At 52.9% G+C, this 24,014-nt stretch overlaps 2 protein-coding genes across 18 annotated transcripts in view; one reads left to right on the top strand and one right to left on the bottom strand.

The window, feature by feature from the left end:
- The window catches only part of Papln (papilin, proteoglycan like sulfated glycoprotein), a 32,280-nt gene extending 13,264 nt beyond the window's left edge, over nt 1–19,016 (top strand). For all 3 annotated transcript variants that reach the window (XM_076551017.1, XM_006973067.4, XM_076551018.1), the window contains 15 exons: nt 119–301; nt 475–616; nt 2,936–3,016; nt 3,185–3,446; nt 4,560–4,680; nt 4,927–5,065; nt 6,189–6,660; nt 7,196–7,333; nt 7,558–7,682; nt 7,961–8,102; nt 8,579–8,716; nt 9,940–10,067; nt 10,177–10,285; nt 13,076–13,242; nt 15,667–19,016. In XM_076551017.1, the coding sequence (XP_076407132.1) occupies nt 119–301; nt 475–616; nt 2,936–3,016; nt 3,185–3,446; nt 4,560–4,680; nt 4,927–5,065; nt 6,189–6,660; nt 7,196–7,333; nt 7,558–7,682; nt 7,961–8,102; nt 8,579–8,716; nt 9,940–10,067; nt 10,177–10,285; nt 13,076–13,242; nt 15,667–15,842 (2,523 nt within the window). In that variant the 3' untranslated portion in view covers nt 15,843–19,016. The remainder of the gene's footprint in view (nt 1–118; nt 302–474; nt 617–2,935; nt 3,017–3,184; nt 3,447–4,559; nt 4,681–4,926; nt 5,066–6,188; nt 6,661–7,195; nt 7,334–7,557; nt 7,683–7,960; nt 8,103–8,578; nt 8,717–9,939; nt 10,068–10,176; nt 10,286–13,075; nt 13,243–15,666) is intronic.
- Numb (NUMB endocytic adaptor protein) overlaps nt 19,014–24,014 on the bottom strand; it is a 113,364-nt gene continuing 108,363 nt past the window's right edge. For 12 of the 15 annotated variants that reach the window (XM_076551021.1, XM_076551025.1, XM_076551019.1 and 9 more), the window contains 2 exons: nt 21,204–21,350; nt 19,014–20,279 (listed from right to left, as the gene is read on the bottom strand). In XM_076551021.1, coding sequence (XP_076407136.1) covers nt 19,558–20,279; nt 21,204–21,350 — 869 coding nt within the window. In that variant the 3' untranslated portion in view covers nt 19,014–19,557. The remainder of the gene's footprint in view (nt 20,280–21,203; nt 21,351–24,014) is intronic. The other 3 variants (XM_076551032.1, XM_076551031.1, XM_076551030.1) reach the window with 1 other exon arrangement.

Below are 24,014 nucleotides of genomic sequence, written 5' to 3' on the forward strand. Positions count from 1 at the left end.
TGATTCGGCCTCTCTGGGCCGAGGAGTGAGATAAGGGCAGCGGAGTGCCCTCTGCCCTCTAAGCCAGGCTAGTCGGGCTCCCCTGGGGGGCATTCCTGCTGATAGCCTGTCCTTACAGTGTTCCGTTACCTGTGGGGCTGGCATCAGGAAGAGGAGCGTCACCTGCCGGGGGGATCAGGACTCTCCGGTCCACGTCACAGCGTGCTCCTTGAAGGACCAGCCAAGCCTCACTGAGCCCTGTGTGCAAGAGGCCTGTCCTGTGCTCCGGGGCCAGGCCTGGCACGTAGGCGCGTGGAGTCTGGTAAGTGCCCGCCCCCTCCCGATGCCTGCTGTCCAACCCTGGTCCCTGGGGTCCCGGAAGGTTCTGCAAACGCACCTGTGAAGAGCACTGCCCGCCCCCCACTTCTTCAGGGGTGTGTGCCCGGCCTCAGGGTTCTCTCTCTCTCTCTTTCCACTCCCACCCTGGGCCGTCAGTGCTCTAAGAGCTGTGGTGTGGGTACTCGGAGGCGACTCGTCACCTGCGCCATCGGGCCGCCCGGTCACTGCAGGGACCTGCAGTCATCCAAGCCCGCTGAGGTGGAGCCCTGCAACAGACAGCCCTGCCATCCTCCTCACGGTGAGGACAGGGCAGGGAGGGTGTACCCCCCCACCCCACCCCCGCACCGGCTGCCTGTTTAGTGTGCACCTCCTGCCTGGGGCCTTTCCCTGGCCGGCCGCTTTCCTTCATCTCTGGCCACTTCCGCCTCTGCTGCTGCCAGATCCATCTACACCACGCTGGGAGCCTCCGACTCCCCCAGCCTGTTGTCCTCCACGTCACCTTCACCTTAGTTTTCTTGCCCTGCGCCGGTCCCCTACGGCTTCTTAGACCTGCTAGCTCTTAGCATCCCAAGGGCGAGGTCCATGGCTTCCCGGTCCTCTCTCTGTCTCCCCCAGTGTACCGAGCACGGGACCTGGACCCCAGTGTCTAGTGCCTGTCCTTCACTGTTGGCTGCACGGCTGAGTGAAGAGGGAAAGCGTACTGCTCCCGCCTGTGTGCTCTCCCCCACGCCCCTTCACCCCCATTCCTCTGGCATGCAGACTACAGAGGGAGGGGCTTGGCGTGTGGACTTGAGAAAGTCCGGGTCGTGGCTGGGAGGGAGGCCGGGCGGGTAGCCTCTGATACTGAGAACAGTAGGTTTGTCCTTGAAGGGCTGGTTTGTGGGGACTCTGAGCTATGGGCACCTCCAGCTGGGCACAGCAGGATTCCAGCGGAGGTGGGTGGCAGGGTCTCAGGGGAAGGGCGGACTTGGTTCAGAGCACCAGCGTGGTGGCTACAGTGTGGCCCCGGGCAAAGGTGGCTCCTCTGTCCCGGACAAGGGCAGCAAGGGTGACTGTCCGCCCTGTGGCAGGCTTGGGAGTCCTTGGGGGTGCTGAGCCATTCATGATTCTGAAGGAAGGGAGAGGCAGATTTGGCCCACACCCAGGGGCAGTCTGAAGTACAGACGAGATGTAAGAACCCCAGGAAGGAGAAGGCAGGAAGCCATGAGCTAAAAGGGCAGTGGTACCTAGTGTATGTGATGCTGCTGGGGCACTGGAAAAGGGCGACACTGTGATGCCTTATTAATATCACTGTTGGTTTATTGAGACAGGGTATAATGTAGCCTAGGCTGGCCTCAAACTCATTATGTAGCTAAGGATGACCCTGAACTCCTGATCACTCTGTCTCTACCTCCCAAGTGCTGGGATTACAGGTGTGCACCACCATACCAGACCTAGAGATGTCTCTTAAAAATTATATTTAAAGGCCGGGCGGTGGTGGCGCACACCTTTAATCCCAGCACTCGGGAGGCAGAGCCAGGCGGATCTCTGTGAGTTTGAGGCCAGCCTGGTCTACCAAGCGAGTTCCAGGAAAGGCGCAAAGCTACCCAGAGAAACCCTGTCTCGAAAAACCCAAAAAAAAAAAAAAAAAATTATATTTAAATTTTTATTTTATGTGTGTGGTATTTTGCTTCCATGTACATCTCCGTGCCTTGTGTACACATGGCACCTACAGAGCCAGAAAGCATTGGATCCCCTGGAACTGGAGTCACCAATGGTTGTGAGCCACCATTGTGGGGGCTGGGACTCGAACTCGGGTTCGAGTCCTATGGAAGAGCAGCTGCTGATCTTCACTGCTCAGCGATCTTTCCAGCCTCCCCACAATTACATTTTAATTATCTTTTTTAAGGCTGATTCTCACTCTGTCGCCCTGGCTGGCCCGGAACTCTGAGGTCACTTTTTGTGGTTCTGGGACTCCAGTCCTCACACCTGCGTGGTGCACACACTTTCTCCGCTAACCCGCCACTCACTGTAGTGGCCTTGAGTTGTTGATTTTAATTAACCCGTCAAACTAAGTTTATTGTGGACGAGCAGGAAAGCCCCCCTCCCATTAAGAAGTGCCGACTGTTTTGGGGGTACCCTGCTTACTTAGTTTCTTTTCCTCTTCATTAAAAAAAAAACCAGTTTCTCTGACATTTTATGATTAAAAAGATCTAGCAATTTTATTAAGACTATTAACTACTAAATGCCATGAAAATCCATTTTTTTCTCTTTGGGGGGGCTGTTGGGGCTCAAACTCAGGGCCTGGTTGATGCCAAGCAAGTGCCCTACCAGCTCAGCTGTCATGGCCCCCCAAGTCACCTGGTCTAACTGGACACTGATTTGGTAATTTTACTAAGTTGGACAAGATTTTAAAAAAAAAAAATCCAGCCATGCAGAAAAGTGAAAAGAAATCTCTGAGGCAGCTGTGTTGATACAGACCCATCATTCCTGCACCTGAGAGGCTGAGGCAGGAGGATTCTTGTGACTAAGGCCAATACAGTCTCTGCGGGGTGGTGTTCTCGGGGTTGGGATGTTGATCTTTATCTCGGGCATTGCTTTTCTCTGGCTGAGCTCCATACCCCTTGGTTTCCGACAGAGGTCCCTAGCATACAGGACTCACGGACCCGCCCCTTACACCCCAGGATGCCTTTAGGCCCTCAAGTGTCCCCAGTCTCAGGTGAGAAGCTGGGTCCCTGCCCCAGGGCCCTGTCATCTATGAGTCTGGGTGGCCTGGTGGTGGCCTACAGGGAGGGGAGACCTAGGAAGGTGGTTTGAAGGCAGACTTGGGATGAGGGCGAGGGGCATGCGGGTGTACCGCAGTGATCTTTTTTTCCCTCCTGTTTAGATGCTAGAGACCAGCGGTGGGCTGCCCAGGAGCGACCCAGGGCCCAGAGTAACCCCAGAGAGGGCCAGGATCCCCAGCTGTCGGTTGCAGGCCGGGCCCCCATTCTGCAGCACCCTCCACACCGGCCACCCCTGAAACCCAACTCAGGACCCCGTGACTGCAGACACAGCCCCCACGGATGCTGCCCTGATGGCCACACCCCATCTCTTGGGCCACAGTGGCAAGGCTGTCCCCTGGCTGGAGCCTTGTGTCTTCAGAGCAGGTGGGTTGGGTCGCTCTTCTTCCTCAGCCGGCAAGAGGACGAAGGTCGGGCTGGGCAACGCTGGGCGGGGCCGGCATCCCTGCCCAGGGCAGACTTGCCCAGTTTAGAATTCCTGAGGTGCCCTGACTGTGCCATTTTGGGTGGGTGGATCTCTCTTCCTCCTGATGGGCTTCTCATGGGCCCAGCCTGTGGAGAGGTAGCCTGAGGCCTGGATCAGGCATGAAAGGTGATTCCAGCTCTCAGGTCCATGCCAGGCTCAGGAGCTCAGTGTGAAGCTGGCTACATTTCAAGTCTTCTACCAACACATTCCTTCAGCCTTGTGGGAGGGGGGCTGAGTCACCCCACTCTGCCAAATGTCTTCTCTGTAGTTCTTCCGAGCCCTGCCTTGCACAGGCTCCCTGAGGGACTGCGATAAGGGTCTGGGCATTGGGGCCAGTGACTTCCGGCTGTTTGCTGGGTGACTTCTCTGCTCTTGGCTTCCTCTTCTGAGAGCCAGGAACCATGGCTCCTGCTGAGGGAGGTTGTGAGGGAGACTGCCTTCCCTCCCTTCACCTTGCTTCAAAAACTCTGGTTGTGGCCTGGAGAGATGGCTCAGAGGTTAAGAGCACTGACTGCTCTTCCAGAGGTCCTGAGTTCAATTCCCAGCGACCACATGGTGACTCACACCCATCTGTAATGAGATCTGGTGCCCTCTTCTGGCATGCAAGGATACATAAAAAACAAATAAATCTTAAAAAAAAAAAAACAAACCCCTGGTTGTGGGAGATCAAGGATGGACTGCAATTTCCCGGGAGCTCCTGGGAGCCGGACATTTGTGCAGGTTTAGCCGCATCCCCGTTTCTGGGTTTGGGATAGGATGCGCCATGCATCAGGCAGAGGTGCACTGTCCAGGCTGAAGCTGCAGCTTGCTACTGCTGCCTTCCCTGGCAGCTGCTGGGTGGCAGCAGGGGGTGAGCAGAGCCTGGGGCACAGGAACAGGCTCTCTCAGTCAGGTCTTTCCCCAGACGGCCTCCTAAGTAAGCGGCCTCAGAGCCTCTTCCGCCCTGGGAGTTTAGGCACCAGGGACCACGGAGGGCGGGGTAGGACTGGCAGTGAGTGTGTACTGCTCTCTAGGTACGGATGCTGCCCCGATGGGGTGTCTGCAGCCGAGGGGCCCCAGCAGGCTGGCTGCCCCAGGTCTCACGGCGGTGACAATACCGGGAACAGGCCAGGGTCCAGGGCAGTGGCTTCCAAGGTGAGTGGCTCCTGGCGGGAACACGGCTCAGCACTACCGGGATCTTTGCAGCTTCAGCCTTGTGAAAGGGAGGAGCCTACAAGCCGTCCTTTCAAAGAGCAGGGCTTCAGAGGTGGCCTGGGTGGGGTTCTCTGCCTCTGCCTCACAGCTGTGCCCCTTCCCTTTCCTGTCTTCCTCCCTCTGGGCAAGCTCCCCACCGAAAACAGGATTTATTCCTAAGTTCCCAACCTCTGGCTTCCTCTCCAGGTCCCCAGGATCCACCAACCCCAGGCCCATCAGAGCGAACCCAGAGATTGTCGTGCCTCCCAGTTTGGCTGTTGCTATGACAACGTGGCTTCTGCAGCTGGTCCCCTGGGGGAAGGCTGTAGGGGCCAGCCCAGCTACGGTGAGAGGGTACCCCCTTCTCATCCTTACGGATGGGTGGACTCCGGTGTCTCGCTGGGTCCTCATCCCCTATGCACAGCCAAAGACCTCCCAGTTCCTGAGCACGCACTAGCTGGCAGGCCAGAGGATTCTGACCAATGGTTCCTCCATCTATGATGTTTGCACTTGGCTGGGGAGGGTTATAAATGGTGCTCCCGGGGCTATGGCTGCGGCTCAGTTGGCAGAGTGTTTGCCTAGCATGGACGAAGCCCTGGGGACAATCCTCAGTGCCACATAAACCAGATACGGTGGTGCAGGTCTGTAATCCCAGTACTTGTAGAGGCGGGCGGGATGATCGAAGTTCAAGGTCATGGTGGCTCCATACCATGTTCAAGGCTAGTCTGAGATAAATAAGATTGCCCCCCCCAAAAAAAAGTGGGTATCACAAATGAAAACAAGTCCATCTGGGGGGTCAGGCTCCTCCCAAAGTAAAGGCAGGAAGGGCAAAGTGGGTAGTGCTGTAGCGCTTGCCCATGCCTGAGACGGGGTGTGTGTTGCCCGGAGTAGAAGCTGAGTTTTAGTGAGATGGTGGAGGCTGGAACAGGATGGTCAGTGGGTGGAGCCCCCAGGGTCTGTCAAGGGAATATGCATCCGAAGTCTGACAGGCCGGTGGCCTAGGGCTCAGCAGACGGGTGGCGATCAGGACAGGTAGCCATAGCCACTTGGAACGTGGAGAGATGGAGCAGGTTATCCATGCTGGTCAGCAGGGCTGTGAGGATAAGCAGGCTAGAGGCTGGGGATGAGGACAAGGCTGGGTCTCTTCCTGGGCATGTTCACAGCCCCTCAGAGGAGGGCACAGTGAAGTCAAGCTGTAGCTGGTCTGTGTGTACACCCCAAGAGGCCCAGGCTGGAAGGGGCATGAGAGAGCTTGCTCAAGGTCTCTTCTTCCTGGGGTGGTTCTAGTTTGGTATGTGGTCCAGCCTAATTAAGTCTAGGAAAGATGCTGGCAGTGTCCCGGGCTCCTATGGGAGGCAAGGGTGGATCTGTGCTCTGTAAACCAGGGCAGGCATGCTCCTTAAGGCTGAGGGGAGAGGACAGTGCCACCACTGGCCACCTGGGTGACATGTTCCATCCACAATCCACAGCCTACCCGGTGAGGTGTCTGCTGCCCAGTGCTCCTGGGTCATGTGGAGACTGGGCTGCCCGCTGGTACTTTGTGGCGTCAGTGGGCCGGTGTAACCGCTTTTGGTATGGCGGCTGCCACGGCAACGCCAATAACTTCGGCTCGGAGCAGGAGTGCATGAACAGCTGCCAGGAGCACCACGAGCCCCGCCATCCTGAGGCAGGGGCCTCTGGCCATCGTGTCCACATGGACGGGGGCCAGCGTGGTCCTGGAGGCCAGCAGGAACCTGATTGGCACAGGACGAGAGCCACAGTCCCGAGACTGCCCTCACCTGGAAGCCCTTGGCAAAGAGGACAAGAGCCAGGGCCCGGGGAGGCGCCCCACCCTCCAGCCTATGGAGAACGACCTGGAGATCAGGAGCTCCGGCCCAGAGTTTCTGGACTGGGTAGAGATGGTAGACCACCAGTGCCGCCCACACATAGCTCCTCCCACAGGTGAGGCCTGCTTCCCAGGTAAAGGGCAATGGATGTCCAGGCCAGGGCTGAGCCCTAGAGAGGACAGCCCACCAGGTGGGTTTTGTCACCATCACATGACAGACAGGGATGCTGAGGTCCTTGGGATGTAGGTTTAGCCGAGGTATCTGTTCCCAGATTCTTTCTCCGCTCTAGCTAGTGCACCCTGAGGTCTGGGTCTAGGTAGCTTGCTCCAAACCTCAGTGTCTTGACCTGTAAAATGGTGGTAATGTTTCATTCCCTGAATATATCATGAGTTTTGATATGGGCTCTGTTATGTATCAATCACTCTTGTGATCATCATATTAATAATTTCATCCTATTAATAAGGGAGTTGGGGAAATAAACAGAATTAAGAAACCAAAGCACATGCTCAGGGGCAATGCCTGGGGTGAGGCAGGGTTAGGAAGGCTAGAGCCTCCCATGGGACTCTAGCCCTGCAGATACCCACAAGAGACAGTTCCCTGGTGGCCTGCTCCTGTGCCAGGAGGCAGACCCAACCCTCTTCCCTCTCCAGGATCAGCTTGGGAGGCTCAGAGCCCTCCCTGGTTCAAGCAGCCGCCGGGCAGGCGGTACAGCTCTTCTGTCCTGGCAACACCTACCCGCAGTTCCAGGCAGGGTGGCAGAAAGATGGTGAGGCCATCTCCTCCGACAGGTGCGTGCAAAACCGTGGTCCCACCTCCTGTGTGAGAGGTTCACTGTGGGGTAGTGGTGAGCAATGGCTACATTTCTTGCGGAGGGCCCCCAGCATCCCTTGGGAGTGTGAGCGGACTCTGAGTGTGGTGGGGCTGTTTGGTCTTCTTTGGTTAGCGTGGGTGCCAGAGGACTCGTACCGCCCTCAGGAGTCCAGAGGTATGTCTCTTCCCCCCCCACCATCAGGTACCAGCTACAGTCAGATGGCTCCCTCATCATCAGCCCCTTGAGGCCAGAGGATGCCGGTGTCTATATCTGTGGCAGCCACAGGCCAGGCCATGACCCCCAGAAAATCCAGCTTCGAGTCACAGGTTTCCGTCCCATCCTCTACCCCCACCTCCAGGCTTTCACAAAACAGAGTGGGACTGAGTGAGGGAAGGAGGGAAGGAGGGAGGAAGGGAGAGAGGGAGGGAGGGAGGGCCTGGGCAGGGCTGACCCACCCTAGAAAGGCCCAAGTTCTTCCTTGATCACTTCCTCCTGGGGCAGGCACAATACCTTGTCCTTTTTTCTCCACTGTCTCTGCTGGTCTCAATGGCCCCTCTTCCGTCCTCCTCAGAGCTCATACTTGCTTCTTTGGGCCTCATGACAGGGGGTGACACAGCAGTGCTATCTGAGGTCCAGCCAAGATCGTTCCCTCAGACCAGGAACCCAGACCTTGGCCATGGGCCTCGGGACTCCGGAACAGGGGGCCACGGGGCTACCTCTTCCCTACACCCCAGGCCTGCCAGCAGGTAACAGCACAGCATGCTCTAATGGTCTCTGAATACGCCATAATATATTCAGAGTCTTTCGGGGTCCATGGTCTCAATAGGGGAGAAGGGAAAGGGTGTGCCATGGTTGGGTTTTCACTGGCCAGTGCCCTGGGCTCAGAGAGGTGACAATTAGAAAAGCCTGGCTCCCTGAGCTGGCCTTGAGGGGGATTTGGTGGCGGGGGAGCGTCTTTGTCAGGGCCTGGTGGCAGATATGCGGGGCAGGAGAAGGTAGGCAGAGACTTGTTTAGTCAGCCACGTTGGCAGCCAGCCCTGGGTCTTCACACCCCCACCCCCACCCCGCTCTTAACAACAGCATTGGTGTCCTAAACAGGACTAAGGGATAATTTTAGGGATCCCACCCTGACCAGAAAGGGAGAAAGGGGCTTGTGCAGAGGACTGTGTTATGGGGAGAAGTAGCAGCTGGGTCCCCTTAGTGTGCACAATTTGTTTTATAGGCTGCGTCTGGACCGGACTCAGCCTGGGGTGGTGGATGCCAGTCCTGGCCAGCAGATCCGGCTGACCTGCCATGCTGAAGTCTTCCCAACCCCCATCATTGAGTGGCAAAGAGATGGGCAGCTGGTCTCTTCTCCCAGGTTCATTCAGCCCCTTGCCTGCTGACCAGGCCTATCTCCAGCCACACATCCTCTAGAGGCCAGAGCAGGACTCCAGGCTCTGGAGAAATGGGGTTTGGAGCACAGGGCTTCTAGGCATTTCCCAAGTACAGCGGATGGGAATGAGAGGCCAGCCCAGGGGGGAGACAGGTTTGGCCCGGCCCTAGATGATTCCCATTGCTGACATTTGCTGGCTTTGTACTGAGGCCTGTTCACTGTTGTGTAAGCCGCAGGGAGCCACACTGCAGTACGTGCTGCTTGTGAGCAGTTTACACACAGGAGCTTAATATCACACGGCTCACTACAGAACCAGGATACCAGTCTATTTTGCATATGTCAAAACCCAGAAATCTAAGCCTTCAATTCTAGCACCCTGGAGGGGAGGTAGGTGGACTTCTGTAAGTTAAGGACAGCCTGGTCTACATAGCGAGTACTAGGACAGCAAATGCCACCCAGTGAGACTCTGTCTCAAAAACAAACAAACAAACAACAACAACAACAACAAAAAACCAAAAAAAACAAACTAGAATCTAATCTAAAATCGTGTTGTGCCTCCGTGTGTACTCTGTGTATAGGCCAGAAGTCAACTTTAGACATCATTCCTAGGAACGACCCACCTGTTTCTTTGAGACGGGGTTTCTCATTGGCCAAGTAGACTAGGCTGGTTGGCCAGCAAGCCCAGGAATCCCCTCTGCTTCCCCAGTGCTGGGATTACAAGCAAGCCCCACCATGCCTCCCTGCCCCACCCCAAATGTGGATTCTGGGGATTGAACTCAGTCTTCGGACTCTCAAGGCAAGCACTTTTACCAACCGTGACCTCCCCAAGGTCCCTTTATGTTTTCTGACATAGAGCATCACACTGTAGCTCAGGCTGGCCTGGAAGTCACTATGTAAACCAGGTCGGCATCCAACTCATGGCAATCCTCCTGCTCCCAGTTCCCGAATGCTGGGATTACAGGCACGAGCCACCACACCTGGCTTCAGATAGTTTTTTAAATCAGAAAACCAAATGATTTGTTATTGAGTTTAAAAGCCAGGTGTTGTCGAGTAAACTTAAGCGTTGGCAGCTGGACTGTGTGAGGGGTGGAGCCCGCAGCTCCATGGCTAGACAGTTTTTGAATAGTAGGGGCCCTGCTCAGCTCTCCTCCCGACTCCTGCTCAGCCCCCGTGTGGGTCAAAGCCCAGTGACTGTGTTTGGTCCCCAGGCACCAGCCGCAGCCCGATGGCTCTCTGGTCATCAGCCGAGTGGCCGCAGAAGACAGTGGCTTCTACGCCTGTGTTGCTTTTAATGGGCAGGACCGGGACCAGCACTGGGTCCAGCTCCGAGTTCTGGGTAAGTAAAAAGCAAGTGCCGAGTGTGGCCAGCGGGCGTTCTGGTCGAGTGGGGTGGAGTGTGTGTGGGGGGGTCTGTGTTAGTCATGGCAGTGTCTTCTCATGTCCAGGGGAGCTGACCATCACAGGCCTGCCTCCTGTTATGACGGTGCCAGAGGGCGACACCGCAAGGCTTCTGTGTGTGGTGGATGGAGAAAGTGTGAACATTAGGTGGTCCAGGTAAAGTGCAGTTTTAGCCGGTACGTGTCCTTACAGCCTCATCCTGTCAGAAATGTCACAGCCACCCCCATGCCATGGTCCTCTGAGGCCTGGTGCCAGGGCTGGAGGCTGGAGCCCCCTCATCCTACACCGTGAAGCCCCAGGGGACAGTTTTCCTGCTGGCTGGGTGACATCATTTCCTTTTTTTTTGGGGGGGGGGAAAGGGTTTGAAACAGGGTTTCCCTGGGTAGCCTTGGCTGTCCTGGAACTTGCTCTGTAGACCAGGCTAGCCTCAAACTCACAGAGATCTGCCTGCCTCTGCCTCTTGAGTGTTGGGATTCAATGTGTACATCCCCACCACCTGGCTAATGTCTATTTTCCTTTTGATGTTTTCAAGACAGGGTCTCACTATGTAGCTCTGGCTGGCCTGGAACTCACTGTGTAGACCAGGCTGGCTTCAAACTCCCAGAAATTCACCTGCCTCTGCCTCCCGAGTGCTGGGGTTAAACGTGTACGCCACCACACCCAGCAACTATAGTTTCTTAATCTTAGCACTGAATTATTGGGCCAGACAAGCTTGCTGTTTCAGGCCTGTTCATGGTAGCAGATTTAGCAGCCTCCAGAATATCCACCTGCTGGAACGAGTAGCATCTGCCCTGCCCACGTTAAAACAGTATTTCCAGACATGGTTCTGTCTCTTCCATATTGAGAACCACAGGGCTGCATGCAGCTTTGGAGATGACGGTGTTTTTCTCTTTTTCTTTCTTTCTTTCTTTCTTTCTTTCTTTCTTTCTTTCTTTCTTTCTTTCTTTCTTTCTTTCTTTCTTTCTTTCTTTCTTTCCTTCCTTCCTTCCTTCCTTCCTTCTTTCTTCTCTTTCTTTCTTTCTTTCTTTCTTTCTTTCTTTCTTTCTTTCTTTCTTTCTTTCTTTCTTTCTCCTCTCTCTCTCTTTCTCTCTCTCTCTTTCTCTTTCTTCTTCCAAATTTGTTTATGTGTATGAGTGTTTTGCTTGCCTGTGTGTTTGTGTACATGTGTGCCTGGTGCCTGTGGAGGGTGGTGGGATCTCCTGGAACTGGAGTTATGGATCGTTCTGACTCACCACGTGGTTGCTGGAAACTGAACCCTGGTCCTCTGCAAGAATACATTCTTAACGCTGAGCCATCCACCTCTCCAGCCCCAACTCCAGTGTACCGGCCCCAGATCAGCTGCTCTTTTTAAATTCAGCAGCTATCTTTTGTCTCTACTTCTTTAGAATAGGTCAGAACTTAAGTTAGTGTCTAGAGATTTGGGGGGCCACTTGAGCCTCAGGGCGTGATGAGCTGAGATGTGGCCTTGGCCCAGGTTTCCCCCAAGTGCACAGAAGGAAGTGAAGCTTTGGATCTGGGAGAGTCAGGGACGAGGCCAGGGAGGGTAAGGAGAGGGAGGATGCTCTTGGGAGGAGAAGCCATGAGTGACCAAAGGCAAGCATTTCCTGGAGGGAGGCTCTGGTGCTGAGTGATGCCAGCATTGCCGGCCAGGGGCCTCTCAGGTGGCTCTGGTGCCAGGGGCTTCAGTGCTCACAGTGGCCCCCTTCACAGCACGGCTGTACACCTTGCTGCCAGTCCTGATCAGTGCTCTACCTATGCCCAGCCCCTGCTCCAGGGGACATTGCACCGGAGAGGCCACCAATCACGTCCCCACCCCACCCCCACCACAGGGTGGTCCGTCTTTACCTCATCTGTGCTGGTGTCCCACCGGTCACTCGATCTTTCTCCAAACACTCCCTTTCCAGGGCTCCCCCACAGTCCTCAGAGCTGGGACCTTGGACAACTTTGGAGATGTGTTTTTCCAAGGGTCACTCCATGCTGATACTCTGGGTCTGGACTTTCCAGCTCCAGATCTCACAAGCACCCCAGATTCAGAACATCTCACTGTTCATCCCTTTCCACTTGGGAGGGCACTAGTGAGCTGAGACCTGGTCACCTCTCTGCCCTCATGGGGAGAGAAGGTTTTCCCTGGAACCACCGTCGCCCAGTGACCAATCTGTAGTTTCCTCTCTCCACCTCCCACATCTGACCTTCACCCACGTCTACTCCAGTGCCCTCACATCTTCTCCATGTGCCCGAAGCACCAACTACCCTCTGCTTCCTCTTCTTCCAGGCCACCCCAGCCAGTCCCTGCTCCATTCAGGCCCTTCTAGTCACTCCCAGAGCCTGTCTAAACCCTTGCTGGGAAGCCCAAGAGAGTCCGGCCCTGTTCCCTCCTGCCTCTCCTTGCTCTGGCCATGGCTTGTCTTTAGTTCCCAAAGCGCCGTTTCTCCTTCTGTTGGCCGCCCGGCTGCTGCCTCCCCTCCTCAGGTCAGCTAGCCCTTCTTGTGGAAGGCTCCCTGGACACCTGTGTCCTCGCCTGTGCCATGAAGGTGTATGTACCTTTCCCTCTGACGTTGGGCCTGGCATCTGTCAGTGACCAGCTAGAGTGGGCTCCTTTGTGGCTCCAAGGCAAACTGATCTCAGTGCTTAATTGTGCCACCTGGCTTTGGTAGTGGCCTCCTACTAATTTAGGGTACCTGCCTCCACTTCCCTGAGCATCCCATCTACTTGCCCTCATGGGGAGAGAATAGCCTTGGAATAGCTCTGGAATAGCCTTGGCTAATGTCTTATTTCCCAGGCCTCCTAGGGCATGTCTCCAGAGGCCCTGGATGGCTCTTCCCCACCCACCCACCCCCCGGAGCTGAGGACCGAACCCAAGGGCTTGTGCTTGCTAGGCAAGCGCTCTACCACTGAGCTAAATCCCCAAGCCCCTGGATGGCTCTCTCAATGTCCTCTCTCCTCCAGGAATGGACTCCCAGTACAGGCAGATGGCCACCGTGTGTACCAGTCCCCAGACGGCACACTGTTGATTCACAACTTGCAGCCCAGGGATGAGGGCTCTTACACATGCAGTGCCTACCGCGGGAGCCAGGCTGTGAGCCGCAGCACCAAGGTGAAGGTGGCCCTACCAGGTGAGAGAGGCTTGTCCCTGGGTTCTGCCGCCCCGAGAGCCAGCTGAGCAACACAGGTCCCGGGCTTAGCAATCTCGTTCTCACCCATGCTCACTTCCTAGTTTCTGGTATTGCAATTGGGGGTAGGCCTGTAGTACCACCCCAGAGCCTCACTTTCCTGGGGCTACTCCACTACCTGAGGGCCAGGTGCTCAGCCTGGCACTGCAAATGCCCCAGAAGCCTGCCATTCAGACTTACCAGTCTCAAGAAATAAGACTGGCTGGGATAATGCTTAAGATGGATGGACCCCTACCTACAATCTGTCCCTTCTAGTCAGGGCGGCGGCGGCGGCGGCGGAAGGTCCTGTGGGGCTGGGGTTCAGAGCAGTTCTTGTCTAATGTGCAAGGCCCTAGGCTCTATCCCTAGCACCCTGACAAATAAGTAAATACATACGTAAATAAAAGACCTCATTCTTAAGACAAGTCACAGGGAAGATGATTCTTTGATCAGTGTTTGCTACAGTCTCCTTTCCAAATCATGCATAGTCAAAATTTTTATATAAATGGGTCTGGGATGGAAAAGTGCCTCTCTGATCATCTAGGCATGTGACAGAGGGCAGGGTCACCCTCATCCTCTATCCATGAGACAGGTACCCAGAGGGCTTCTAGGATGTTCCCACCAGCCACACAGCAGATTTGTGGACAGCTGGCAGCCAGACACAGGTTTTATTTGACTCCTGGTTTTGTTTACTGATTTCCGTATGTAGCCAAGGCTAGCCCCGACTTCAATCTCCCTGTCTTTGCTTCCCAGGTGCCACCACGCCCGCTTTTAAGTTACATCTTAGAACTGGTGAAACCAGACTTTAAAGTTCAAAGTCACAGGAGCTTGTGTTTAAATGACAAGGCTGGAAGGTCCACTCACTCTGCTCTCCATAGGTCTTAGTGTTTCAGGGAGGGACTGAGCACCAGGTCAGAGCCTCCGGCCAAGCGGCCAGTTCTCAGAGACCTGAGGCCCACCCTGGAGAAGGGTACCTGGCATGGAGGAAATGGGGCACTAACTCCCTGGTCTGCATGAACATTCGTGACAAGCAGAGTTGTGGTACCAATAGAGTAGGGTTGGGGTCAGTACTGGCTGTCTTTTTGGCTGCGAGGCTGTGTTAGGAACCGGCCAGAGGTTGAAGGTGTGTGTTGAAATATTGCTTTGCTTTGAGGCTGACACTGACTTTGAGCTCCCTGAGCGGTGTCTGGGATCCCAGAGCCCAGGCCAGTGCTCTGCAACCCAGGAACTCAGGATAGATGGTGGCTCAGGGTGCCTGTGTGAACAATAGCACCTCGGGAAAAACACCGGATTGCAGGACTTCCACCTCTGATGTTTCCAGAAAATCCATCGCATCTACACACTAACCAAAAGAACAAGAGCACGAATGCAGACTTCCTATGGTCGGGGGGCAGTCATTATGAGGACTGAGGAGTCCTAGCACTTGGACTACAGAGGCAGGATTACCACTGGAGTCCAGTGCGAATGGCATCCCTGTGTTAAAACAACCCGAGGGGATCCGGACTTTCACGTTTGTGACCAACTGTAGATGTGTTTACTGCGAGGGTGGCCGATGATAATCAGAAGCTGGTCGACAATGGAGGCTGGCGGGCTTCTGGTGACCCCGCTTATGGCCGCCGTGAGGCCTCCCTTCTCTTGTCCTCTGCTGGATGCTGCGGCCTTTCCATATTCTGGAGGCATCTCTCCAGAATTCCAGCTGTCCCCTCCCTACCTGTCTGTAGCCCTTCTATTGACCAGCCTGCAGACAGATGCCCGTTGGCTGGTGTTTTGATAATCTCGTGCTGCCCAAGTCGTGGCTTGGTGGCACTGGAATCAGAGTTGGCGTGGGGCGGTGGCTTAGGCTTCACACATGCTGGGGCAAATTCTGAGTTGTTTTGCCGATGAGGGCTGAGCAGAGAGCAGGAAATACCGTAGAAAGGGAAGGTATTGGGAAGGTTGAAGGGGGCACACGGGCAATGCTTTTGGTGTACCCCTGAGAGCCACAGTTACCACCAGGGCTTTCTCAGGTGGAAACCAGGAAAGATGTGGTAGGAGACAGAGGGAAGCTGGGGTGGCTGGAGGACCCAGCAGCACCAGGGAGGATGACTTCCAGCTTCTTAGGACTGACTCTACCTGTCCCTCCTCCCAATCCGGGCCAACACACCGTCACGTGGCCCTCCCTTCAGCTCTGGACAGTAAGGTCAGGAGTTACCTCGGAAGAGCCATTTGATGGTCTGTCAGTACGTGGGAATCTGGGAAAGGTCGTGCACTGGCCACAGATAAGACCCACAGGAGGACCACTGGGGAGGCCAGCAAGGGGGTGGAAGGCATGTCCTTGCTGATCAGGTATGGAGCAGGTGAGTCGTGGCCGCAAGAGAGCCTGCTGCCTCAGCCTCTTCTCTCCTGCAGGATCAGCCGCTCGGTCCGGGAACCCGGGCAGCGAGTGCATCGACCAGCCGGAGCTGGCCAACTGCGCCTTGATCCTGCAGGGCCAGTTCTGTGGCAATGAATACTACTCCAGCTTCTGCTGCGCCAGCTGCTCTCGCTTCCAGCCCAATGCCCAGCCTGTCGGGCAGCAGGGATGAAGGCTGGCTGTGGCGCCAGTTCCCGACAGCTGGCTGGGGAGAAGGGATGGTAAGACATGGCTTGCAGAGGGAGTCACCTTTCAGACACCGGCCCTCTCAGAAACCCAGGGCTAAGCCCCAGCAGCTGCCAGTGCCAGCCTCCCCCTGTGGTGTCAGCAGGGGCTGTCTGATCTGACCTCAGGCTGCCGCGAAGAGGAATCTACCGACACAGAACTGCTACTTTACACCTCTCTCTCTCTCTCGTTTCTGCTGCGTTCAGGATCCTTCATCTGAAATGTGTGGGACCAAAGTGTTGTAAACTTTTCAATATTTGCAGACTTTACTAATTGAGCATCCCTAATCTAAAAATCAGAAATGCTCGGAAGCTTGAAACACCCAAATGCCAGGTCAGCCTTCAAACAGGAAAGTATGTTTGATTTTGAGTGAGGGATGCTCAGTTTGTACAGAGGATCCACTCAGCACAGCGCAGAGCAAGCTGGGTGGGGAGTCTGTGACAGGAGGGGGTGGTAACTGCTCAGTCACAAGTATGCTGTGCTAGAACCCGGTCACTGGTCAGGTGGTGAGCTGTCAATCAGGCCTTTTCGGCTTCCTAGGTAGTGGCACAGGTGGCATCAACCCCCTCACTGTATGGAGCTCACACGGATGCTCGGGAACGTTCTCAGCAGGGTAGACACGACCAGCAGGCTCAGTGTAGGGTTGTGGGACGAGGAAGGCAGACAGCACTGTAATCTGAGTGTGAAGGAACTGGGAAGAACTTCACTGCAGAGATGGGCCTTGAAGCCTCGGGGCTGCCCCACAAAGAGGGCTGGGAAGGTTCACATGCTTCCTCTCCCTTTACACAGTTCACTGGCCTGCTCTGAGCAGCCAAGAGGAGCCATGGTTCCTTAAGCGGGAATCTGTGGATCAGAATATTTGTTGCTAGAGAAAAATCAGAACTATGCTGAAAGCAGCAGCTGAGGGCTGGTGGGATGGCTCAGTGGTCAAGTACGCACTGCCAAGCCTGACGACCGCAGTTTGTTCCCTGGAACCTACTGGTGGAAGGCAGAACCGACTCAGCCAAGTTCTTCTCTGATTGCTAGGTGCGCACATGCGCGCTCACCCACACGTGTGCATGCGTACGTGCGTGTGCGTGTGTGTACACACACACACAAAACTGGGAATGGTGGTGTGTGCATGCCTGTAATCCCAATGCTTGAGGGGCTGAAGCAGAATGCCCCAAGTGTAAGCCAGCCTGGCCACAGAGTGAAATCCTGTCTCAAAGTAAACACCCCCCCCCAAAAAAAAAATCCATAAAACCCAGTATTAGCAGGATGAGGGGGTGAAAAGTCACAATTGGGGAAGTGGTTTTAGTAGTCTGAGATGTAGGAAGGGATCCTTCATCTTTTAGAACCTCTGATTTCTTAATAACAACACTCAAGGAAGAGGCCTGCAAGAATGAGCTTCCAAGGCTTTCCCATTTCCACTCTCGATTCTCCTACAAGTCTATCTAGTATCAAAGGTAACCATGGGACCAAAGCTCCGACACCGGCTGGAAAACAAAGCTTCATGTATAAGTGATGTCTCAGGCCATCTAGCTCAACAAAGAGAGAGGCAGAGCCTGCCTCTTTAAGAGATGAGGAACATCCGGGTGTCAGCTGTTTGCAGGTACAAGCAGGGGGCTGAGAAGTGAGTGGTAAACCATGCTAGTTCAGGGGTGCTTAACCTGAACTACAGAGCTTAACAAACCACCGACAATCTCCTCAAGATCTAAAGTACAACTTGGTGTTCTCCCCACTGAAATCCTGATTTATTGGCCTGGTGAATAGGCTGGGTATTATAGGTGTTTTGTGTGTGTGTGGTGTGAGCGCTGGGGGATCTTCTTTTTTTTTTTTTTTTTTCTCGAGACAGGGCTTCTCCATGTTGTTTTGGTGCCTGTCCTGGAACTCGCTCTGTAGACCAGGCTGGCCTCGAACTCACAGAGATCCACCTGCCTCTGCCTCCCTGGGAGGTCTTAAAGCATGCTGAACACACATTCCTCTGAGCTACACCTCAGGGATTCCAATAGACAGCTAAGGCTGAGAAGCAGTGCTCTGTCAGGTATTAATGGTGCACGCTTTTAACCCCAGTACTGGAGAGGCAAAGGTAGGTGGATCTGTGCGTTCGAAGCCAGCCAGAGCTACACAGTGAGACCCTGTCTCTACACACACAGCACCACTCCACCCCTGGGGCTAAGAGTCTCCGGCTTCTGGGTGTAGTCCCAACTGGTGCTACAGATCAGACTCTGAGCATCACAGTGACAGGTGCACCCATGACCTTTAAGGATATACCAGTCCCAAACTAGAAATGGGCAGTAGAGAGAAATAAAAAAACACAACTGTAAACTCATTTGCAAATAAGAACAGCCCCTCCTGGGCAAAAGCTTCTACCACGAACATTTATTTTTGTTAAAGCAGATTATAAATTCTCATCAGTACAAATATATATATATATATGTATATATAACTTACATTTGATTGTAAGGCCAACGTTCAAAAGTAAAAATGAGCTGGGGTCTCCCGGTGTTACCCGAGGTCAAGTAGCTGCAACTGGCATGGGATGTTCTGTTCATGACGGGAAGAAGGGGACACACAGAGCAGATACATCCAGGATCCTCGTCCTACAAAACTCACGGGAACAGAACGTCAAGGGGAACCCACTCAGACCCACACTGCAAACCAACACAACAGCCTGCGTTCCCTTTCTGGATAAGATGATGTCACTGTCACCTTGATGATAAAGGATTAACAGGAGGCAACTGCAACAATAAAGATAATACACATTCTCTAGAGTGGAGATTGATTCCATTAAAATAATGACATTAGAATTTCACCATAGGTTTAAAACAGGACAACACTGCTTTCGATTTATTTAAAACTACAACCTAGTGACTGTACTGGTCATCAGTATGATTGTTGTTGCAATGCATTAGTTACGATGAATGATCACAGACAAGCCAGGGCTCCTGCCTACATTTCCCAACCCTCCCTCTTTACTTCAATAGGCATCAATGATAAATCAATCTTATGTACAATTTCTTACAACTAACCCGCTCACTTTTGGCAAGATTACTTACAACTCATACAACTTTTTAATATTGAGAACTATTTAAAATATTCTAGGTGCATAAAAATAAAGATTTGGCTTTTTTGATATATATATATATATATTTATAATATTTATCCTGTTACTCAAAATGGAAGCTCAGCTTTATCCCCAGTACATAGCTCTGCTGGGCAGCTGCCGCTGTGCCCTCCTGTGAACCCCGCAGGCCACGGCCTGCCTTGCTTCCCAGCCTGCACAAGCCACACTGTTCTCTACAGAGCTAAGACAGGCCATCCTGGGAGGAATGGGTGACTGGCTTGAAAAATAAAGGGAGATTGTTTTGCTTACTGTTACGTTTTATATTCCAGTATATGTGCTTTGAATACAGATTCCTCTTCAGATACTTCGGCCTCTCTATTGCCAGAGACTTGGAAGGGCAACATTTCCTTGATTTCTCTAGCTTAGCTGCAGGGCGGTCCTCTCCAGGAGTGCTTTCCTCACCCTGTGGACACCGCCCTCACTGGACTCTGTGCTTGGACTTGCTCCTTGGGACTTAGGGATTAGTGAAGTGTACTCATCAGGAAGGCACAGTCCCCTTCGCTCCTCTGCCCCCTGTCCTTGCCTAAGTACAGAAAAGACACGTCACAGAGATTGTCTAAAGTTCTATTTCAAACGTCTTCTGTAGGTCGCTGGAGAAAGGGTTGGTAGGGGAGGGGTTAGTGCGCTGCTTGGACTTGCTTTCTAGTGCGGCCCACTGGGCTTCGAAAGGATCCACGGGGCAGGCGCCCGCAGGGACCTCTGCGTGCCTGCTTCCTGAGGCCAGCCTGCCATCGTCGACGCCGTTGAAAGCTGCAGAACCATTGAGGTGCTGAGCAGGAGGCTTAAAGAAGGGGCTGGTGGTAGCACTGCTCGTCTCATACTGAGGGAATGTCTGCTGCCTGGCCAGGCTTGGGGACTGGTGGGGATGAGTGGCCTGAGGATGGCCTGCAGTGCCAAACACGTTAGCTACCATCTGGGACGGGGTGATGCCCACTACAGGCACGTTAGAGGCTGCATAGGGCATCCCATTGGCCACAGGGTAGGACTGGGCAGGGACAAAGGCCGGCTGCAGGGGTGGGACCACACCGACGGGCACAGGCTGAGAGGCGAGGAATGCATTTCCTTGGAAAGGTGCTGCTGGTGGGGCCGTGGCGGCAGGTGGAGGAGGCTGCAGAGCTGGCTGCAGAGCGGCCGCTGAGGGCTGGGGCTGGGGCTGCTGGACCCGGACACTCTTTGAGACTTCTTCTAACCAGCGGTCAGCCTCAGAGGGAGTTCGTCTATGACCAGCCTGGAAGAGACCTGGAGAGGCAGCACCTGAAGACTGACCCCACTCAGTCCCTAGAACACAAGGTGGAGAGAGGGAGGGATGAAGAATTAGAGGCCGTTCTCACTTGGAAACCTCGATTATGGGAATGATCCTAAAATGTGGACCGTGCCCCCATGATGGGACACGGGGTTCTGATAGAGGCACTGAGGTGTCGCCAGCCAAGGAGCTATTTTGGGGGGACAAGCAGAACCTGTCAGAATATGCGATTATATTCAGGCATACTGAGGCTGTTCAGCTATGGCTCAAACGCCCTGAACCAAGGCGAGTGACTAGTGTCAAAAACCTATCATGTTGCCATGGTGCACCCACAGGAGAGAAACTGGCTTATAATACTCTGGTGGGTCAAAGAGCTGGGCACAGTGATGCACACCTGCATTCCCAGAACAATGAGTCTGAGGCGTGGACCAAGAGTTTAGGGATACATAGCAAGACTCTTGTCTCAAAACCCCAGAAACACGAATAATTAAAAAGAAAAAACACATAAAGCCAGGACTGGTAGTGCACATCTTTAATCCCAGCACTCAGGAGGCAGAGGCAGGCAGGTCTCTGAGTTCGAAGCCAGCCTGGTCTACAGAGTGAGTTCTAGCCAGTTATATAGTGAGAACCTGCCTCAAAACACCCCAGAAAAGCTAGTAAATATATGTGGGTGTGCGCTCTTTGTGGCACTTTTGGTAGGCTACCTTTATCTACAGACAGCTGTGTGTGCTGCTAAATCCAGTGATAAGGTTCTCTGGTGGTGGCTCATTAAACCCTACGGTAGCCAGGTTCTATAGTCCTGAGAACCTCCCATCTAGTCCTTTTGTTCCCAGCTTTAGAGCCTTTTTGCACAGCCTCTTCTGTCTGGGAGGGAATGTATTTTTATAGTCTTCACTCAGGGAACTGGCCGATTTTAGACCCTGCTCCCAGAATCCACTTCACATCGGTGGCCACCTTACCCGGACGTATGGCTGCACTTTCCTTGTTAGCAGCATCAGGGGCATGGGCCCAAGGGTTGGTTTCACGCACAGGCATGGCTGCGGGTGCTAGAGCAGTATTGGCTGGCTTAGCAGTAAGCACAGGGAAGGCTGGGTCAGTGCCATTAGCTACAATGGGAGCAGACAACATGGAGGGAGTTAATGCATGCAGGGGTCCAAGCTACCCCACGCAGGTGGGTCAGTCAGGCAGTGCCCAACACTGGTGGGGCAGACAAGGCAGAGCAGCTGATGCTGGGATGACCATGCTACCCTACAGCGGGGACACACACCTTTGACAAAGAAGACAGTGTATCAAAAGACTGTTCAATGAAAACATGTATATGAGAGGAGAGATGAAGCCTAATACAATTTCTTTTTTTTTTTTTTTTTTTTTTTTGGTTTTTCGAGACAGGGTTTCTCTGTGTAGCTTTGCGCCTTTCCTGGAACTCACTTGGTAGCCCAGGCTGGCCTCGAACTCACAGAGATCCGCCTGGCTCTGCCTCCCGAGTGCTGGGATTAAAGGCGTGCGCCACCACCGCCCGGCATTTTTTTTTTTTTTTTTTGGCCTAATACAATTTCAAATTAAGTTGAACAAGACTATTCATGTAACTAGGCTTTGGATTAATTAAGTAGATAAAGCACATTTCATTCTTTACTTTTCCAAAAGATCAAATCAGGCCAACAGTGTTTTATATAATTACCAAATTTAATTCTCTCAAAAGTCCCATAATTCTGGAATTGGGAAATAAGTTCCCAGATGTTCTACAGATGCCTAAAACCCTACATAATACTGTTTTTATCTATACCTTTGTACCTGGGATAAAGTTTAATTTGTAAGCTAGACACACTGAGGGGTTAATAACAATTATTGTAAGAACATATTGTAATAAATTTACTTAAAACTTATGAATTCTTTATTCCTGGAATTTTCTATTTAATATTTTGAGATAGTAGTTAAAACCACAGGCAACTGAAACGTCAAAAATACAGACCATGAGTAAGGGGTGTACTACAGTATGTCTACACAACAGATGAGAGATCAAATGGTGTGTGTTTTCATTTATGTTAATACATTTGTCATTTACTACAAAATTAAGTTTATATCTTTAAGTCTTTCCCCCCATGTAGTATTTCTTTTTTTTTTCTTTTTCTTCTTTTTCGAGACAGGGTTTCTCTGTGTAGTTTTGGTGCCTGTCCTGGATCTCCCTCTGTAGACCAGACTGGCCTCAAACACAGAGATCCGCCTGCCTCTGCTTCCCCAGTGCTGGGATTAAAGGCGTGCGCCACCACTGCCCGGCCGCCCCATGTAATATTTATTATAACCCAAATGCTGATCTTTCTTCCCTCATTTCCTTTACTCAAAGCTCCTAACCCTTGTTTCTTTTACTCCTTCATCAGTTCCTAGTCTGTGTTCCAGTTCTCCATCATACGCAGCATGGAGCACACAAGTGCCTTCCCCTGCCCTATGACAAATTCTGCTTCTTTAGAACTGGACAACCATACTTAGGGTTATAGTATTTTTTACCTGGGGCTGAACAACAACAACAACAACAACAACAAAACCCACCTTAGCCATAGACTGGAAGCCCTTTAAAGACAAAGGATTATGTTCTGTTCAGGTTTTAGACCCAGTACCCGTAAGCAGACAGGGCCAGTGGGATGTGATTGGTTCTGGGAAGATCTGAGTTTAAATCTCAGCCGTACAGTTTGGAGAACCCACTTAGCCTCTTTGAGCCTCGTTTTTCTTTTCTTTCTTTTTTTGACACAGGGTTCCTTCATGTAGTCCTGGCTGTCCTAGAACTCACTTTGTAGACCAGTGGTCAGAGATCCACCTGCCTCTGCCTCCTGAGTGCTGGGATGAAAGGCGTGTGCTATCACCACCCAGCCATTGTTGTTATTTGTAATGCCTACCTCGAAGAGCTGTTTGGGGCTTAAATGATAACGTGTGAGGATTCTCCACTGTGGCAGGCACTGGTGATTGCTCAACAGACCAAGCTTACTTTTTCTAGTACTACAAGTATCTGTCAGATGGAAAGAAAATCTATGATCGAAAGCACACACGATTATAGGCATTTGCTTCAAAAGAGACAGAGATCAAGACCTAGACCCAAACAAAGGCGTATGGCAGCTTCTTGCAGGGCAAGGGCACTGTCCTGCAGGGCAGCCTTTCTCTGCCATCACTGGAGCTTTACTTCAGAAGTCACAGATTTAAGTTCACATACATTCTTTGTTGACCTATGAGTGAGAACTTTGTTTAGCATCGGGGGAGGGGGGGCTCTAACCTTGCAGTATAACTAACTCTGTTGTCACAAAGGCCAATTTAGGATACTTGTTACAGACCTAAAAAAGAGAAGGCAGGTCCAGGTCTCCTCAACTTTAACACCACTGACATTTTAGAATGGGTAATTCTTTTGCTGTGGTGCTGTCCTGCATTATGAAGAATGTTTGGTAGGATTTCTGATAAATCTGTAATTAACATTCCCTCCCAAAATGTCTCCATACAATGAATGCCAAATTTTCCCTGCGGGGCACAGTCGTCCCTGGGGGGGAATCACTGTGCTAGAAGGGACAGTCGTCCCTGGGGGATCACTATGCTAGAAGGGACAGTCGTCCCTGGGGGATCACTATGCTAGAAGGGACAGTCGTCCCTGGGGGATCACTATGCTAGAAGGGACAGTCGTCCCTGGGGGGATCACTATGCTAGAAGGGACAGTCGTCCCTGGGGGGATCACTATGCTAGAAGGGACAGTCGTCCCTGGGGGATCACTATGCTAGAAGGCACAGTCGTCCCTG

Source organism: Peromyscus maniculatus, chromosome 14, assembly GCF_049852395.1.
Source record: "Peromyscus maniculatus bairdii isolate BWxNUB_F1_BW_parent chromosome 14, HU_Pman_BW_mat_3.1, whole genome shotgun sequence".
NCBI lineage: Eukaryota > Metazoa > Chordata > Mammalia > Rodentia > Cricetidae > Peromyscus > Peromyscus maniculatus.